Here is an 18,504-nt window from a genome sequence, read left to right as displayed (position 1 = left end):
TTGCAGAAAAAAGAAGCTGTGTCCAGACCCTCTTCAAAAGGGCCAGGACACACTGCGGCACCAAGAAAAGCAGAAGAAAAATGGCTGCTGGATGTCTTTCTCCGTAATGGCTATCTCAAAAACTTCATATTCTGACACAAAGCAACCAAACCACTACACACTACACAGCCGACCGCCACGCAAAAACGAACCTCACCACACACAAAAGGGGTGCCAGAAATGACAGCCAGATTTCCCCAACTCCTAGGAATAGTGATAACCCACAAACCCACAGCCACACTCCGCCAGAAATTATCTAGAGTAGATAGATAAGAGTAGATGGCAGTCAGTAGAAGATCAGACCCACATTATTATCAAGGAAATTCCAGCCGTCCATTCAGTGAGCAGAAAGTCCTTTTTAAGTTATTTATCTTGATTCTCCTACACTGCACAAGTGCTTTGTCTGAAGCTCTTACTTGTGGTTTTTCTCTCCAACCCCCGCACCCTCAGCATGTCGTGTTTCAGTCCAACTTTCACAATTCAGCCCATCCTATGCCATTGTTCTGATTCCTCCCACTGTGATCCCAACTAACACCTTTTCTGTATTTAGTCCTTCATCTTGGCTCATCCTTTTCTTCCTGTTTTCTTGTATGGACCAGGAGGGAGAAGAGCTTTTGCCAGAGCTCTCTCTTTTCCCCATCTTCATTTTTAAAGTTCATTTTATATATAAATCACAGCTCTCCTATTTGTCCCACAAACAGGCAACTCAGTGAACCTGATGAAGCTGTTCTTTACTACTATAACATAAAATACACACACCTGTTTTGTGATTAATTCATCATAAAGCAATTGCTCAACTTCATCCCACTTTCTCTGAAGAGCTTCAGGCAAGGTTGGGTACACTGTAGGGAAGAAATAATCTTACTTAGAGTTCTCCTTGTTAAATTCACAGAGGCAGAGGATTACAACACAAGCACTTTACTATTAGTTTGCTGCCATTAACTGGTGCTATCAGCCACATCCCTGCTGGCAGAAAGAACATGAATGAGTGAAAACAAACGTCTTTGGGGAGAAGAGGACTCTTACGCTCACTCAAGTAGACAAGTGTTATAACAATTCTTCCCACATGTTAATATATTCATTTGGCATGACACAATTATGGTATCCCTGGTCACATAAGGTATAAAATAAAACAGACTGTCTGAAAGCTTTACTTTTAACAGAATAACAGAGTTTAGCATGACCAGTACAGAAATGAAAAGGGGTGAAAGCTGGCTGGGTGACCTTGGGCCAGTCACTCTCTCAGCCCACTAACCTCACAGGGTTGTTGTTGCATGAAAAATAGGAGGAGGAAAGATTAGTAGGTAAGTTCACCACCTTGAGTTATTTATAAAAAATAATAAAGATGGGTTTAAACAAATAAAAAAGGGGATCAGGCTAAAAACTGTTCCTAGTCCTATCTTGGGCACAAAATCAGCAGGACTGTGAGCCAATCACTGTCTCTCTGAAAGACTTAATATCATTGTATGTTTGCTTGAGCTTTTATTTCTAAATTAAAAAGAAAAGACCTAAATTATAAATGAAGTAGCCAAGTATATTTTAAAGAAATTAATCAATTATTAACTTTAAATTAATAACTCTAAATCCTTTAATCTGTATAATTTCTGATTGGCCTTTGCTTTATAAAATATATTAGTTGATGTAGGGAATTTAAGATGGCTAAAAATAGAAGCAAGAATAGAACAAGGAGGAGCTAAGGCTTTTAGTATTTTATCCAAATTTTAATATTAACACTTCAACAATGACTCTCATTGTCTTTAAAACTTTTAACAATGTCTGATAGAAACAAGGAATGTTTAATATCCTAGTAGTATTCTTCTGGGGCCTTCATTTTAACCAAGATTTTAGTTCCCACCTCTGCTAATAATGATATATTTCATAAGTGGCAAGCCTTATAATAAAAAAATAAATTTAAAATTTAAACTAAGTCTGAGATGTTTTTAAATACAATTTTACAAAGCCTTGCTTTTTTTACACAAAGTATATTAGCAATTTTCCCATTGTCTAAGACCTAACAAAGTTAAATAAATTAGCAAAACTTCAAATAAAAACTGAGAGCATAATATAATGTTAGTGACTGTGATTCTTCCAAGCCATACTTTGATAGAATATTGTGTCATTTCCTAATTTTCATTTTAATATATTTTATTTTACTACTAGGTAACCTTGGGCCAGTCACTCAGTCTCAGCCTTAGGAAGAAGACAATGGCAAGGTACTTCTGTAATCTTGCCAAGAAAATTACAGAGACTTCTCCATACTGACTTGAAAGCACACACACACAAAAAGAGTTTCAATGGTGAGTACAAATAACAAGTGGGCATTCCTGCATTATACCTCAAGTAATAGCAACTGATTCAGAATTTCAGAGATTTGGATTGTGCAAAGGTTTTACCATATATTTGTGGGGTCCTTAGTGCTCTCTGAGCTTGGTTGTTTTTTTTGCAGACATTTCATTACTAAACTAGGTAACATCTTCAGTGCAATCAATGCAAACAACCAAGCTCAGAGAGAACTAAACACCGCACAGTTCAATCCTACTCCAATATTCTCTTCTATTGGAACCATATATTTGTTCAGATTTTCAAAATATCTAAGATAAGAATTCTGAAGGGAATTTTAGTGCATCCACAATGTAGCAAATTGGATCAGTAATATACCTTTAATAAATCCTCCTGGTCAAAATATTAAAGTATTTAGTCTTGCCAAACAAGCTATAAAAATTTTTAAATCTTGATTAAGCAAAGCTATAGGATAAGATTCTGTCAGGTTTTTTTTTATTTCACTTAAGAAACAAGCTAGCTCAGGAATTCTGGGAATTGAAGTCCACGAGTCATAAAAGAGCCAAGGTTGCCTACCCCTGGTCTAGAGTACGTCAATGATTCTAGAATTGATTCCCCCTTAAGAAAATTAGTGATACCTTGATACTCAACTGCTTTGAAACTCATCAAATTTGGTACTCAACGCATTTTGACGTGAACATTTTGTCCTGATACTCATTATTTGTTTGATATTCAATGCACAAGCTAGAACTTTTCAGTGATGGCTGCCTTGTGACTCACATTATTTCTTATGGGAAAGAATTGTTTGGTACTCATTGCTTTTGGTACTCATCATGCCTCCTAGAATCAATTAAAGATGAGTACCGAGGTACCATTGTAAACAGAATTTTATTTATTACATTTCTGTGCTGCCCATATTGCTGATACAGCAACTCTGCACAGCTTACAATGTAATAAAAAGTACTAAAATAATTAAAATTACAAAAATTGAATAGAAAAGCTAAAAACCAAGGACCCCTCATTAAACACTGAACTATAAATATTTTCCTTTATTGGAATCAATTCTGAGCTTGCTATTATATAATTAAAATTGTTTTTATTATTGTCACTAAAAACGTCTGTATTGTTTGGCATTGGTAATCATTATTGCCACTACTACCTTTATTAGTAAGCAGTAAATTATATATAAAGTATTATTGGTCACCATCAGGGCTATTAGCACTTCACTGTCCAGGCATCTTTATTGTGAGCACTCAGAAGAATCATTAATGCTCAACTAGTCTAGATTCTGGAAGAAATTCTCACCCATTTGACTCAATTTAATTCTGCAGTTTAAACCTGTCCATGAAAAGAAAGAAAAAAACCCAAGTAAGAGCAACTCATTTTAGTGGGCAAAAGGAAGCCTCCCACTGGAAGCTCTAGAAGAGACCCAGAGGAGGAAGAGAACACTCGTGTGACCGTCCAAGCTTCCTGTGCTTTCAGCCCAGCAATGCCGGGCAGCAGCCAGTTAGGGAATGTCACCGTTGACCTAAAGGGGCCTGTGCACCAAACTGTGGCTAATCATGTCAAGGGACTGCTACTGCCAGATTCTTTAGAGGCCACATTAAAGCAGATTATAACCAATCTGGGGCCATTTTTGTTTTAGTTTTATTTTTCTAAGTGTGAGCTTAGAAATAGTCTTTTATTTAGGAAACCCAGATAAAAGCATTCCTCACAAGGCCTGGTTTGCAGACCCTTGAAATGGGCTTTGATCAAGATAAATCAGCATCTTACAACAATTCTCACTCCTTCCTGGTAAAAAGGGGCAACTCTGAGTGCCAACAAAGTCTATAGACTTGCAAGTGTTACTGGGTTAGTTGCCATCAGTTTAGCAGGGCCAGCGGACTTGTTTGTTAGAAAACTGTAAATCAAAAAGCAAGGCTAATTTACATCAACCCTTAGTTCTTTGGACCACAACATAGTAAGAAACGTTTGGGAACAAAAAATAGTTTGATATAATGGACTTATTGAACATATACAATGTCAAAATTGGAATATAAATTGCATCATTTCAGTTTTCTGCTTTTAATCCAAAGAAGGAATTATTTTCTTACCTAAAAGAGAATGTGGGTGACAAACAAGTGGGGTTTCAAATGTAAGAGAATAAACGCAAGTGCTTGGTTCAGATACTTGAGCCAATCTATTTTTTTTCCCACATACAAGAAGTACCTGTAAAGTAGAGATTTGAGAACTTATAAACAGAATTCATAAACTTAATTAATTTCCCTAAATCACAGACCAATAAAAAGAAACCCAATTAATACAATCTGCTCAATGAACTTACAATATCTGACAGATAAAGAGAAACATTATATGTATTACATCTAAGCTGTTGCAAACTATTGAGTGATGAATAATATATTTACATCTTACATAAATAAAGTATATCTAAATGAATAATCAAAAATAATGATTATTGAAAGAGGAAGTGAAGTACTGAATTAGGAGCAAGCAGATTTAGAATCTAAGCCACTCTCAGCTGCAGAAGCTCATTGGGCAACTCTGGGCCAGTCCTTCCTTTTCAGCTCACCCTACCTCACAGGATTATTACTGCAGGAAAAAACAGCAGGTGATGACTCTAATACAGTATGCTGTTTAAACTCCTTATAAAAGGCAGGATACAAATCAAATAAATAATCTAGAATGGAAAGGTATGTTGGCTTATTGGTCAAATTCTTTACCTTTGTTTCTCTATTTTTTGTTTCACAAGAATCTCCTTCTCTCATCCACATACCGACAAAAGTGTTGTTTTCAATTTCCCATTCATGCCATATTCTAGGAAATAAAAATAATATACTTCAGATATTTCAAAGAAGGCCACTGGCAGTTGCAATTTGATTTCAAGCTCGATTAAGGAACAGTCTGCTTAGGTCACCCTGATATCAGGGGATGAATCAGGATTAAGACCTTGTTTATTCTTCTGGATCTCTTGGCAGCTTTTGATATTAAAACAATATTATTTTAGCAGTATTAAGGTTTACTTCCACTCAGAGATTTATTTTAGAAAGAAATACTACTAAGAGCTAGTCTTTGTATCTGCAAAATTAAAGAGTCTTGCAGTGTTTTATCTTATATCTGTACAAGAAACTGTAGCGTTAATCAGAAGCAAAGTGCACCAATATGCAGTTGACATTTAATGCTACTCAGTTTCATTTATATGAAGTCATACTGTAGAAATATTGAATTTAGGGATATAAATTGTAATGGGCCATACTGACCTGCAATTTAGATTTGCTTGATTAACCTCCCCTTAGTTCAAGTACAACACATCTTCTCATTGTTATCAAAATTAGCAATACACTTCACTGTGCAAAGTCCTTAAAATGAATACTATGTTTCCCTGAAAATAAGACCTACCCCAAAAATAAGCCCGGGGGGGGGGGGTGAGCGTGCAGGGGCTGACAGTGTCCAGCAGCAGCCACAGCCCGCCGGCCACTTGGTGCAGCCTAGGTAAGTCCAAGCACAGAGGCAGAAGTGGGGGAGGAAGGCAGGCAATCTGGGCATGACATGCACTCTTTTCCCAAAGGGAGACTGGAAATTTCATCTGCTTGTGAATGGGTCGCTTATAAACCAAGCAATTTGCTCCGTCTCCAAGCTCTCCATGTGCAAGCAGATGAAGCTTCCACTCTCTGTCATTTCTCCATCCAGGTGAAAAGTGCTTGGGTGCCTATGGGGCACATGGGGCAGCTCCCCCACCTACCTCACCTCGTGGTGGCAGTACGGGCCACACAGCCTCCTGCCACAAGCGGCTGTAGAAGTGCACTGGTGGCCATGCGGGCTCCTACTGGACTGGGCTGTTGGTGCCAACGCGTGGCAGGTGTCAGGGAAAAAATAAGACATCCCCTGAAAATAAGACCAACTGCCTCTTTTGGAGGCAAAAAAATATACCGGGTCTTATTTTCGGGGAACCATGGTAGTTCTGAAGAGAGAAAAGAAGGGAGGCCAAAACTGCTCCTGCAAGTCAGACTTTCTGCCCAACCCTTCACGATGGCCCCAAAATATCCTATAATTGTTGTCTATACAGTATACAGTATTTCATTGTTTCCAAATCCCCATGAAGAATTCTTATTCTGAGACATTATATAAATAATTGCAATACAGTAAATACACTATCAAACCATAGGTAAATGTGCTGTATTTACTTGAAAGGATTAGTTCCCCCCCCACTTTTCAAATACTATCTTTAAATTAGGGATTTCCAAAAATTATATGATTCTAGTGACCAGTATCCATTTTTCAGCTATTAATCTCACTAGTGCTGAAATACGTTGACAGTCAGTCAGCTAATAGAATCCTGGGCTGGAAGAGACCTTGGAAGCCTTCTAATTCAACTCCCTGCCTTGTCCTTCTTTCATCCTGGACAAATGATTGTCCAATCTTTTTTTGAAAGATTGGAAAAAAATATTTTTCTTGAAAACCACCACAATTCCAGAGGCAAGTTGTTACTCTAACTGTTCTCACTGTCAGGAAGTTTATCCTTAGTTCCAGATTGGTTCAGTCTCTGACGAGCTTCCATCCATCGCTTCTTATCCTACCTTCAGGTGCTTTGGAGAATAGGTTGACCTCCTCTTCCCTGTGATGACCCTTCAAGTATTGGAAGACAGCTATCATGTCACCCCTACGCCTCTTAGACTAAACATACCATTAGCCATTGATTGCATGATTTAACCTCCAGACCCCTCATCATTTTTGTTACTCTTCTATGGCTTCAGCATCTTTTTGACAGTTGTTTTCCAAATACATTCTTTCCAGTTCCTATGAGAAGCCCAGAAGTCCTTCCTGTAGATAATATAAACCATGGTCTAGAAATCTAAAGTTCTCTTGACAGCACATCCCTTGAGCCAGTTTACTTCTAGAATCCTCCATTCTCTCATTGGCTGTTGACTTCTCTCAGAAGTAAAGATGAAAACACCATCTGTGCTCCTATCTCTTTGGCTTTCATGCCTAGCTCCTTATAATCCCTTGATATTGTTTTCAGGTTCTTTGTTGTATCAATTGCCCCAACATGAAAGAGGAGATAATTGGTGGGCTTGATTAATTTTAATCCGGTACTGTTTTAAAACAGTCTTCAGCCCTGGCACCACTTTCTCAACTCCTCTTTGACTTTTTCCAAACTCTTGCCATTTGTAGCTGCAACCACATTTGCAAAAACAAGTCTGTCTTGCAGCCACAATTCCCACCCTCACTTCCACCTGAGTGTTTTGGTAGTTGGGTACATTACACAATCCCATAAATTGCATCTCTAAAAATGATTGATTTTATAAAACAGAACAGAGTTGGAAGGGACCTTGGAGGTCTTCTAGTCCAACCCTCTTTCTGTTCAAGCAGGAAAGCCTATATCGTTTCAGACAAATGGTTGTCCAATCTCTTCTTAATTTTTTTTTTTAATATTGGAGCAACTTCTGGAGGCAATCTGTTCCACTGATTTTATCTATGGAGATTATCAGTCATCCTGGTCATAGTTATCCCAAAGATGCTTTTTCACGAGGCAACTGGATTTTGCTTTTCTTTGAAGACATTTCGCTTCTCATCCAAGAAGCTTCTTCAGCTCTGACTAGATGGTGGGGAATGGAAGGATTTATACTCCTTGCAGACAGCTGGTCGTTTGCATTCCTTTAGAGCAGGGTTGTCAAACTGCCGGCTCATGGGCCGGATGCGTCATGCAGAAGCAGCACCCACCCCATTGCCGACAATGGCAAAACTCTCCCGATACATTGCGCAATGTCACGTGACATCATGAGTTTGACATATCTGCTTTAGAGAGTAACTGAGGCCACTTGGAGGTTTACTTGTGTCCTCAGGGTCACCTAAGTAGTGCAAATGGGTGTGGAGCCTTCTTGGGACTGCTGAAAGGACTGTGTTATAGACTGGAGATAGATGATGCCATATTCCTCCTCCTCCTCTATTGAGAGAAGGTGGTTTAATTTTGACATAGATGGCCTCTTTGACCCCTTTCAAACCAGCAGTCCTCTCTGTCCAAAATGTGGACTCCTTGATTAGTTTCCATCCATTGCTCCTTATCCTGCCTTCAGGTGCTTTGGAGAATAGGTTGAAACCCCCTCCCTTCCAAAAATGACAGACCTTTACTCTGAAGTGATACAACTTAATTCAGATATGCTTTAATTATATCAAATGGGCTCTGGATGCCTAAATGAGCAGTGAGTACATATTTGGTAATTTACAAGATAACACATCAACCGGTAGCTTTAATTTCTCGTTAGGTACCTGTACCTATATTAATTCTTAAGCAAAAAAAGATAATTGTTAGCTATTGAGCAATCTCGTACATTCTTAAAACTATCACCACCTCTCAGCTTCATTATAACACTAAGTATTCTTTTACAGGTAACAAACACACATGAAACTGTAGAACATGCTCAGAAAACGTAGAAATTAAGGTGTTATTCAGCATCATTTCCATACATATATCTATCTTGTCAGCGTATCATATCATCATGAAAGTGGGAATTTTTAATCTTGGAGCGCCACCTTAAAGGGACACCAGCAAAGAGAAAGGCCATTCTCTTACCCGAGAATTCCGTTGTAGGCATTCCATCGGAAAGTTTGCTCGTGTTGGGTGACATTATAAAATGGACAGAACTCGTATTTATACCTAAAATTTCAAAACAAGTCAGAGATTTATTTCCTGTTTTTTATTTCCAGCGATTTTTAAAATGCGTGTCTAATTAAACGACTTACGTAGATTCCACGTAACCAAAGCATTTGCCCGCCAGCTTAAAAAGATGTTCAGGCCCTGGAAAAGGAAGGGTTGCAAAACCGGTCAGGGACTTGGCAAAACGCCGGGCTCTTCCTCTGAAATGACACTTCGCGGCTGGGAGAGCCTGCAGTCCCGGCCGCTCGCGCTGCCCGGCTCACCTGAGATGGGAGAGGGGGCCGCTTTGGGCTGAAGCCGGTTGGAGGGAGGCAGGAAGGGGTTGTTCAGCCTTCTCGGAGAAGGAGGGGAGACAGAAAGAGAGGCCTTCAGAGCCAGGACCAAGCGCCGCCGCCGCCGCCCTGCCCGAGCCCGCCAGGCCGAGAGCGGCTCTGCCCCCCGCCGCCGCCGCCTCACCCGAAGCTGTTGGGCTCCTCCACCACCTTCATCTTTCCGGCAGCCGCGACTCCTGGAGGGCGAGAGAGAGAGAGAGAGAGAGAGAGAGAGATGGGCAGCCATGGCGGAGGCCCCGGGAGGCGCTGGGGGGAGGACGCGCATCGCCTCACCTCCCGACAGCAGAAGCAGCAGCGGGAGCCACTGCCGTCGCCCCTTCCCCACAGGGGCCCGAGCCGCCATCTTCCCGCCTCCGGAAGCAGCGCCGCGCTCTCTTCCGGAGCCGCTCCCTGCGACTGGCAGCGGTGGGCGGGGCCCGTTGGCTCGACCCGGAAGCGGAAGAGTCGGAGAGTCCTCCGAGATGGGCCCCGGGCGGCGGCGGCGGCGGCCGAGGGGGCCGGGCGGGGGGCGAAGCCTGGAGACCTTCGCAGAGGCGCTGGGCGGTGAGGGCGCGGCGGGGGGCAAGCGGTGGCGGTGGGGCGGGCTTCTTCCGCCCGCTGACGCGCCTCCTTTTCCCCGCAGGGCCCTTGCAGGAGCAGCCGCAGGAGGAGGGCGAGGCGAGGGCGGCGGCGGCCGAGAGCCCGCGCCGCTGGTGCCCGCTGGCCATGTGGGACCTGGGCCAATGCGACCGGCGGCGCTGCACCGGGCGGCGGCTGGCGCGGAAGGGGCTGGTGCGGAGGCTGCGGCTGGGGCAGCGCTTCGGGGGCCTCGTGCTCAGCCCCGCCGCCGCCCGCTTCCTCTCGCCCGCTGACAGGTGGGAAGGGGGCCCGGCGCGGCGCCAGCCTTCAGCCTCCGCTGCAGGGAGGAGCGGCTTTTCATCCGATTCGTTTGCCTGCGTCGGAAACGGCCGCTGGGCCGTCTCGCTCTTGCTCCCTCCCGGCCCTGCAGGCAGCCGAGCCTCCGCGTTGAGGTCCCGAAAGGGGTTTTTTCACGAGGCATCTGGACTTCCTCCTTTTTCCTTGAAGACGAAAGCCAAGGAAGTCCATTTGCCCCGTGAAAAAAGCCCCTTTGGGACAACCGCGCCCTGGATGGCGGAGCATCTCCATGGACTCTGGTTTGAAGAGCCGCAGGCAGCTATTCCGGGATCCAGAGTGTTGTAGGGGGGTCCCAACACTTGGTTGTTTATCTAACTTAGTCTAATGGAAGGAAAACAACTTATGGCAGAGAAAGAAATAGTGGTCCATTGACTCTGCCTTTTTGAAGTTTTTTTGATTTTTTAAAAATTTTGTCGGATGATGGACATGTGTTTATTCCAAGCATAGTTAAACTCAGTTATTGATGATTGATGCTCTGCATCTGCTGGAAGTTGGTCCCAAGTTTCTACTACTCTTTCTGTGAAGCAATGCTCCCTAATATTACTTTTGAATCCCCCCCCCCGTCAGTTTGAGGTTATGCCTCCATGTTCTTGATTTTTGCTTTATATTGAAAATACTGGATCCTTCTAGAACGTTATTCACCCCTTTCATATATTTCCAGGTATCAATCCTGTCCCTTCTGTGCTCCAGACTGTACATATTCAGTTCCTCCAATCTCTCCTGATGCATCTTGTCCCTCGGAGCTTGCACTGCTTTTGTTGCCCATCTGCTTTTTCCTGCTGATGATCCTTCTAGTGATGCATCCCAGAATTTTGTTTGCCTTCACAGATGCATGGCTACACCCATTACCCTTTTTTCCCTCATGTCTATGAGCACACCTAAATCTTTTTCTTCTGCTTTGTTTAACCCTGTTCCCCCAGTATTATACCCTGGCAGAGGATTCTTTTCCCCTAAGGGCATGATCTGACATTTAGAAGCATTCAGCTGCAGTTTCCACATTTTTTGACCATTTTTCCAGCAATGCCAAATTGTTTTCCATGTTACACATATTTCCAGAAATGTCAACTTTATTAAACACCTTTGTGTTATCAGCAAATGTTACCTAGCAGTGGTTCTATTATATCACTTACAAACACACTGAACAAAACGGAACCTAGGACTGAGCCTTGTGGTATACCACTTGTGACTGGTCTCTGTTCAGACAGTGCCCCAATAACCATCACATGCTAGGATCTATCCCTGAGCTAACTTCCTGTCTATTGAAACCCCTCAATGGTTACGTTCTGGGCTGTACAACTTATTTATGACCTCATTATATGGAACTGTATCAGATGCTTTGCTAAAATCCAGATAAGCTATATCCACAGCACCTTTATCCAAAACATTTATGATATAGTTAAAAAAATCAGATTAGTTTGACATGATCTGCTCTCAGATCATGCTGTGCGCTTTTAAATATTCATCCTTTTTTTTCAGGAGTGATTCCATTAACTTCATTACTATAGATGTTAAGCTTACTGGCCTATAGTTTCCAGCTTTTCGCTAGCCCACAGCCACATGCAGCTCTTTGAGCCTTCCCCTATGGCTCCCAGCCTCCTCTGCCATTTGCAGAGAGAGACAGAGACAGGCACTTGCTCTGTCTCTGTCTGTCTCTCTCTCTCTCTCTCTCTGTGTGTGTGTGTGTGTGTGTGTGTGTGTGTGTGTAAAAAAGAGTGGACTCACGGTATTCTCTGACGAACTGAAAAGCTTATTTGGGTGGAGCTCCAATCTTTGCTGCGTCAGCAGGAGAGAGCTAGCTAGTCCAGCTATGCTGACTTAGGAATTCTGGGAGTTGAAGTCCATGAGTCATAAAAGAGCTGAGGTTGCCTACCCCTGAGCTTGTTGGAGAACAGCTTGAAGCCAGCTTGCCATATGAGCAGAAGATCAGAGAAAGGGAGAGAGGGGGGGGGGAAAGAAAGAGAGGGAGAGGAGAGAAAGAGGGAGAGGGAGAGGAAAGAGGGAAAGGAAAGAGAGAAAGAGAAAAAGAAAGAAGGAGGGAGGGAAAGAGAGATCCTTTTAACATCTAAAATGAAGATAACACTGCATATATCCTTTTTTACCTTTATTATAGGTGTGTGTATATATGTATGTGTGTGTGTATATATATATATGTGTGTGTGTGTGTGTATATGTATGTATGTATGTATATATAGGTCTTTGGTTATTCAGGTTTTCTCCCGCGTCAAATTGGAAGTGTTTTGGCGACGTTTCGACAAAGTCTCATTTGTCACCAAGACACTTCCAATTTGACGCGGGAGAAAACCCGAATAACCACAGACCTACATACAAACACCCGCGAAAACCTCAGAAAACAAATACACACACACACAATAAAGGTAAAAAAGGATATATGCAGTGTTATCTTCATTTTAGATATCAAAAGGGTTTTGCGGCTCCCAGTGTTTTGTTTTCGATGGGAAATGGGTCCAAGTGGCTCTTTCAGTGTTTTGGGTTGCCTACCCCTGCCCTAGCCCCTTCTTGTGCATGGGTAGAATATTACTGTTCACCGTTCTTGGTGGGCTTCAGCTGTTAGAAGAGACTGGTTAAACAGACGGGTTAATGGTCCCAACACCTGGAAGTTCCCTCAGAAGTCTGGGATGAATCCCTTCTGGACCCCTTGGCTTTATCAAGCTTTAAGGGGGTGGGCTCCCTTGCCACCTCTGCCTCTAAAAACTCTGGAAAAGAACCTGAACTGCTAGGAATGGTATGAGCCTCCAATCTGTTTTTTGTGACTGCTGCATCTATTGCCATCTTACTGCTACATATTCCTGAAAACTTTCTGAATTGCTTTTGTAGGTACAGAATCCAAACATTTGTGTTACTGATTTAAAAATACTTGAATTTTTGTAGTGCTGCTTTCACGGAGTAACCACTATAGTGGTAGCTTTTCAACCCTTTCCCCCTTTTGTAGCCTGCAAAATTAATCTGATTTCCTGACAAGGCAGCAAACAGAAATGTCCCATATTAAAAGTGCAGGTATATTTTCAGGGAAGTTGTGACCCAGAACGGAATTGCAGTGATTGACTGCTCTTGGGCAAAGCTGGACAAAACACCATTCAGCAAGATGAAGGGAAGTCATCTCCGGCTGCTACCCTACTTGATAGCTGCAAATCCAGTGAATTATGGACGGCCATGCAAACTTACTTGTGTGGAAGCTTTTGCTGCTACCCTCTGCATTGTAGGTGAGCTGCAATAAAAATATTGTTTGGATTCCTTATCTTAGAAAAATATTTATATATAAAAATATATACATACATTGCCTGTAGTTGTTTGTCATGTTAGGGTGAAAAAAGTTGCTCTGCTGAACATTTTTTTTTTATTTATTGCATTGACTTATTACTGATCCGGTCCAAGATTCTGGGTAGTTTACAGATATAAAGTAGAAAGAAATATAATAAAATGCCATGATATATAGACTACCAAAGCACAATTCTTTATCCATGCATAAGATAAAATCTCAAATTCAAAAGCTTCATATATAAGATTCTTTTGGTAGCCTTGACTGAAAAGTATATTTCACCAATAAGATATGGAAATTACCTTTGAAATGTTTGATTGTTGCTGAAGTTATTTTCCTTATTTTAGGACACTCTGATCTAGCCACAATGCTTTTGCAAAAATTTAAATGGGGAAAAGTGTTTCTTGATCTGAACAAAGATCTCCTGGAGAAATATGCAGCATGTAGCTGTGAAGAGGAGGTGTTAAGGGTTGAGAATGAATTTCTGAACCATGCCCAAGAAAAAGATGAAACAGGTAGGACATCCCAAGTTTTTTTGCTGCTTTGAGAAAAAAAGAATTGAATTGGCAAATTAGTGACACTATTACCCAAATTTCAAAGTATTTGGATCAAGATAAAGGGAGGAAAAAAAATCACTTAATCATACACACGGGATAAATGGTCCACATTATTTGGACATAATTTGTGCCTCGAATAAAAACTTTGTATTGATATATTCAATGATTTATTATTTTATTTTATTTTAATTATTTATTCTGGTTAACATTCCCAGAAATTTTGATGTAATGAGAAAAAGTGAGGAATCTTTTATCCATAATCCATAAGAGGCAGTCATAATGATGAACAAACGATGGGGATTCCTCAGTGGTATCAAGCAGCCATTATAAAGGTCATTAATGCTGTATAACTACTTCCAAATACATGAAGGAGCCCTCCCCCCAAACCCCTTAAATGCCCTCACAAAATTTGATAAAATTATCCTACTAAAGGGATAGGGTTGACATTAAAGATCTAAGATAGGTTAAACTTACAATCACAGGATTACATAATTATATTGTTATATTTATCTCCCTAATGAAACCACTGATTACTGCAAAATATCATAAAAGTATACATTTCCAAACTTAATACTTGGAATAATACTTTACCAATTTCTCAATTTAATTCTTGTAGCCCCCCGTTACCCCTCCCCCCCATGCCAATACAGTTGTAATTCCTCGTAGATCTCTGGAGCATCTTTGGAGAAGTGTCCTGGGCCCTTCAGGGAAGGAAAAGTCATTTACTTGGCAGTGGATTCCACTGGTCGGCAACCCATATGGTCAGGAAGTCCATTATCAGTATTCCTGAAAATTCCAGAAATTTCCCAATAACCCATTAAAAGTTTTTCCAAACAATCCTTGGGAACGTAAGACTGTAAACACAATCCCTCAGTATCTGCAAGTATGGCCAGAACAGAATTATACACCAAAACTGAATTGAGCTGATTATATTCAAATGAGTTGTTTCTGATCCCTAGCATCTTCCTAGATTTTGTCCATGATGGTTTATCCCTAACCTGTTCTTTCAAGTCTCCCAATGGCACATTTATCACCACTGTATTTGAGTCCATCTCTCTTGCTGCTCTTTTCTTCCATCTGGAAACAGCATTAGAGACTTTTTTAATGTGTCCAAAATAGGATAATTTGAAACTGGTCATTTGTGCCTCGAGTAAGAACTCTGTGTTGATATAATCAGTGATTTATTTTGCTATCCACAGTATTCTCAGGAGTTTTCTCCAACACCAAAGTTCAAAGGCTCCCATGTTTTTCCCATCCTGTTTCTTTAAAGTCCATCTTGGTCTATCCCACTCGCTCCAGCAGATGATACCTACTACATCCCATCTGCCAAACAATTTCAGCTGTCAGGATGCAGGAGAAGAGCCTATTTCTGCTCTGGCCCCCACCCTTTGGAATATTCTCTCCCCTGATGTGACATTGCCCCCCCCCCTTTCCGAAGAGCCTTAAAATCTGGCTCTGCTGCCTGGTCTGTTGCTAGCCCTATCACAGCAGGTCTCCTGTCAGCTCCTGCAGCCTTCCGACTGGAGCACTAATGCAGCTTCATGTTCTAGTCCTAGAGGTTCTTGTAAAAGTACAGAAGATCTTCTAAACACTCTTGGATGTTGACATCTTTACTGCACAGGATTCCATTATACTCTTCCATCTTTGATCTTTTTGGAGTAAGTTACTCCCTGTCCATTGTCATCTTTTAGCACACCAGTCTGCGGTTGGAGCCTCCTGCTGAGATCTTTTGAAAGATTTTCCTTGTTTTCCATGTCCGTCTCCATCTTCAGTGTCTTTATAAATGTTGTGTCTTGTGTCTTCTAACAGCTCCCTGAAACCCCTGAGTCCCTTTCTGAGATTTTTGTTGTCTTTCCTGCCTTTGGCTTCTGTTCCCTTTTTGGCAATTTCCAGAGTTTGTTTTAACATCCAGTTTGCTTTCTTCTTTTTCTTCATTTTTGGCAGTCTGTTTTCACATTCATCCTTAACAAGTTATCTAAGTTCATTCCCTAATTTTTTCTGCTTCTCTATCAAAGAAGCTCAGGTTTTCAAAGCAATTCCTGATGTTTTCAAGATTATATTGGGGAAACTGACTGGATTTCTTCTCCTTTAACTTAACTTGGAGCTTGCACATGAGCAATTTGTCATCTGTGACTATGTGATCTGTTTCAAGCTTTGATATTGTAATTGATCTCCTCCACCTCTTTTAGCAATAATACAATCAATTTGATTTCTATAGCAATAGCACTGATATACCACACTCCACAGTGCTTCACAGTCTGGGCGGCTTACAGTGCTGCCCCCAACAAGTTGGCTCAAGGTTGGGAGGGACCAAGCTCAGAATGGCTTGGATTGGGGTGGGTACTCTCTTAATGGCCTGCAATTCTCAGTTAATAATTACAGAGGGGGGAAGGGAGACGGGATTGCGGTTGCTAAGCAATGCAGTCCCATGATGTCTTGCTTTACAACCTCATCACTTAGAGACATTCAACTTTCAGTTGTGGATGAAAGTTGAGGACCATCTACTGTGGAGTAAACGGGGTTGCTTTGCAAGAGAACGAATGCTGGGTTGCAGCGTGCAGGGTGGTCAAAAGTGCATAGGGAGAAAGGTGGGGGGGTGGAGTTGCAGAAGCCCTGAGGTCATAAGTGCCAACAGGTTGCCAAAAACCCTCTAATTTTGAGGGTGTTGCAGTGGCTTCAGACACAGGTCAGAAGCCCATTTATTCAACACTGTCACAATTTTGCAAGTTGAGGCCTGTCTGCATGTTTTTCGTGCCCAATGTCTAATACCCAATGTCAGTTTGTCTGTTTGATTCATATTTGATTTCATATTTCATTGTGTTGAGTTTTCCTGCATTCATGCTGTTTGCTTCCGGCCCTCCACTTTAGTTCTGTCCTTGCAACTTTACTTTTTCTTTTCCCGACATCCTGAAGGCTGTAATGCAGCCATTTCATAAAGACCAGTCATTCTCCAAAAGATCTTCCGCTCCTTCTTTTTGTCAGTAGCATGTTGAGTGCCATCTGACCTGAGGGACCCATCATCCAGCCCTGTGTGGTCAATCATGTTATATTTTTTTATCCAAGTAGCTTTCCTGGTAAAAATGCCCGAGTGGTTTCCCGCTGCCTTCTCCCACGGATGCCTTTGCCATCTCCATCCAAGGGATCCTCTGCCTCCAGCATCTTCCTCTACCGCTGCTGCCCAGTGCAGGTGTCCCTTTGCTTTCGCAGGCAGTTGGCATGACCTTTGGGTGACCCTGCTGGGAATATATATTCTTGGCATACACTTCCAATATTATTTGCTTATCCTTCCCTCCCAGGAGCAACCACCCCCCACCACAGTGATGCAGCGGGATGGGGAGAGGCACGTGAATTAGGGTCATTTGGGTTATTGTGTTCTGTGGGCCTATAATGTGACCCAATTCATAGTTCTATTATTTGCTCTTTAATCTTCAGACAAATTTATTTATCTCTCACATCAGTTCATTGAAATATATTACAATTAGGGCCAACATATTTTCTTTTTTTTTTTAGTTGTTACATAGTTGGGTTGGGTCATCAACTGCAGGTTTCCAGCCCTGCCTTAAAGGCCATATTGACACCCACCCCCTTCCTTAGCAAAACTAATGCAGAAAAATTCAGATTCGTTCCTGAAAATTACTTGGTAAATCCTCTCTCTGCCAGAGAAGCTGGTGGCTTATCATTTGTTTGGGTTTATGGATTTAATGTGGAATTTAAATTAATAATTGTTACCTTACTTTTCTGCTAGGCCAATGGGTGGGAACTTTCATTTAACAGCCTTTTATGTTTTTTACCCAGATCCTTTTGATGTTGATTCAGGAAAAGAATTTTTTATACTCAACGGGCCTTGCAGTACCACACAGTAAGTCTTCTAAAGGATTCCTTTAAGAGTCTGTAGAGATCATCATTGGGCTATAGAGTAACCCTGATCTCCATTTGTAGAGCAACTGAGGGAGATGAGAGCTCCTCTGAGGAGACCTCTGAGGACAGCGATGGCAGCGGCAGCAGCAGCAGTGATGAGGACCTGAACACCGCCTGTTCTGGAGCCAGTAAGTCAGCTGCAGGGAGGCAAAAGAGCATTCTTAAAGAGAAGAAGCATCGCTGAGTTTAATAACAGGGTTTGCTCTGAATTAGGATACAAATTTGGACAATGTTCTTCCAATCTGAAATACCTCATTCAGCCTATTGGTCTTGTCCATCAACTGAGCTGTTTGATGAACTTCATTAATACTCTGCTTGTCAAATAGTTTTTACTAATGCAACATCCACATCCTGGTCTTATTTTTTTTACTTAACATCTCAGTTAATTATTATTCCAAAAATTGTTTTGAGATGATGGGGGAAAAACCAGAAGCAATTTCCTCATATCTGACATCACTACTTTTTGGTTGTTTATATTTCAGTTCTTAATATGTTGTGGATGGATAGTTGATAATAAATGCTCTAAACCAAAAA

General features: G+C 41.7%; 2 protein-coding genes across 2 annotated transcripts in view; one reads left to right on the top strand and one right to left on the bottom strand.

Annotated features, from left to right (window-relative positions):
* Nucleotides 1–9,718, bottom strand: part of GNPTG (N-acetylglucosamine-1-phosphate transferase subunit gamma) — a 20,466-nt gene extending 10,748 nt beyond the window's left edge. Inside the window, exons 1-8 of the mRNA XM_039355564.1 lie at nt 9,577–9,718; nt 9,428–9,479; nt 9,235–9,302; nt 9,058–9,112; nt 8,888–8,971; nt 5,040–5,133; nt 4,413–4,527; nt 799–881 (exon numbers count right to left, since the gene is read on the bottom strand). Coding sequence (XP_039211498.1) covers nt 799–881; nt 4,413–4,527; nt 5,040–5,133; nt 8,888–8,971; nt 9,058–9,112; nt 9,235–9,302; nt 9,428–9,479; nt 9,577–9,646 — 621 coding nt within the window. The 5' untranslated portion in view covers nt 9,647–9,718. The remainder of the gene's footprint in view (nt 1–798; nt 882–4,412; nt 4,528–5,039; nt 5,134–8,887; nt 8,972–9,057; nt 9,113–9,234; nt 9,303–9,427; nt 9,480–9,576) is intronic.
* TSR3 (TSR3 ribosome maturation factor) lies at nt 9,693–18,504 on the top strand. Its single transcript, XM_039355565.1, has 6 exons — nt 9,693–9,846; nt 9,926–10,157; nt 13,246–13,439; nt 13,843–14,010; nt 17,848–17,911; nt 17,992–18,504. Exons 1-6 carry the CDS (start codon nt 9,765–9,767, stop codon nt 18,152–18,154), a joined length of 903 nt encoding a protein of 300 aa, XP_039211499.1. The 5' UTR covers nt 9,693–9,764; the 3' UTR covers nt 18,155–18,504.

The sequence above is a fragment of the Crotalus tigris genome, unplaced genomic scaffold (genome assembly GCF_016545835.1).
Source record: "Crotalus tigris isolate CLP2741 ecotype Arizona unplaced genomic scaffold, ASM1654583v1 scf7180000018693.663989, whole genome shotgun sequence".
Taxonomy (NCBI): Eukaryota; Metazoa; Chordata; class Lepidosauria; order Squamata; family Viperidae; genus Crotalus; species Crotalus tigris.
The sequence above is the reverse complement of the archived record's forward strand: the minus strand, read 5'-3'. Positions and strand labels throughout refer to the sequence as shown.

Bases quoted from the DNA above. Each gene is read 5' to 3' on its own strand.
- TSR3 (XM_039355565.1), top strand. From the start codon at position 9,765: ATGGGCCCCGGGCGGCGGCGGCGGCGGCCGAGGGGGCCGGGCGGGGGG. The intron at 10,158-13,245 runs GTGGGAAGGGGG...GTATATTTTCAG, and splicing joins TTCCTCTCGCCCGCTGACAG to GGAAGTTGTGACCCAGAACG. The intron at 13,440-13,842 runs GTGAGCTGCAAT...TCCTTATTTTAG, and splicing joins TGCTACCCTCTGCATTGTAG to GACACTCTGATCTAGCCACA.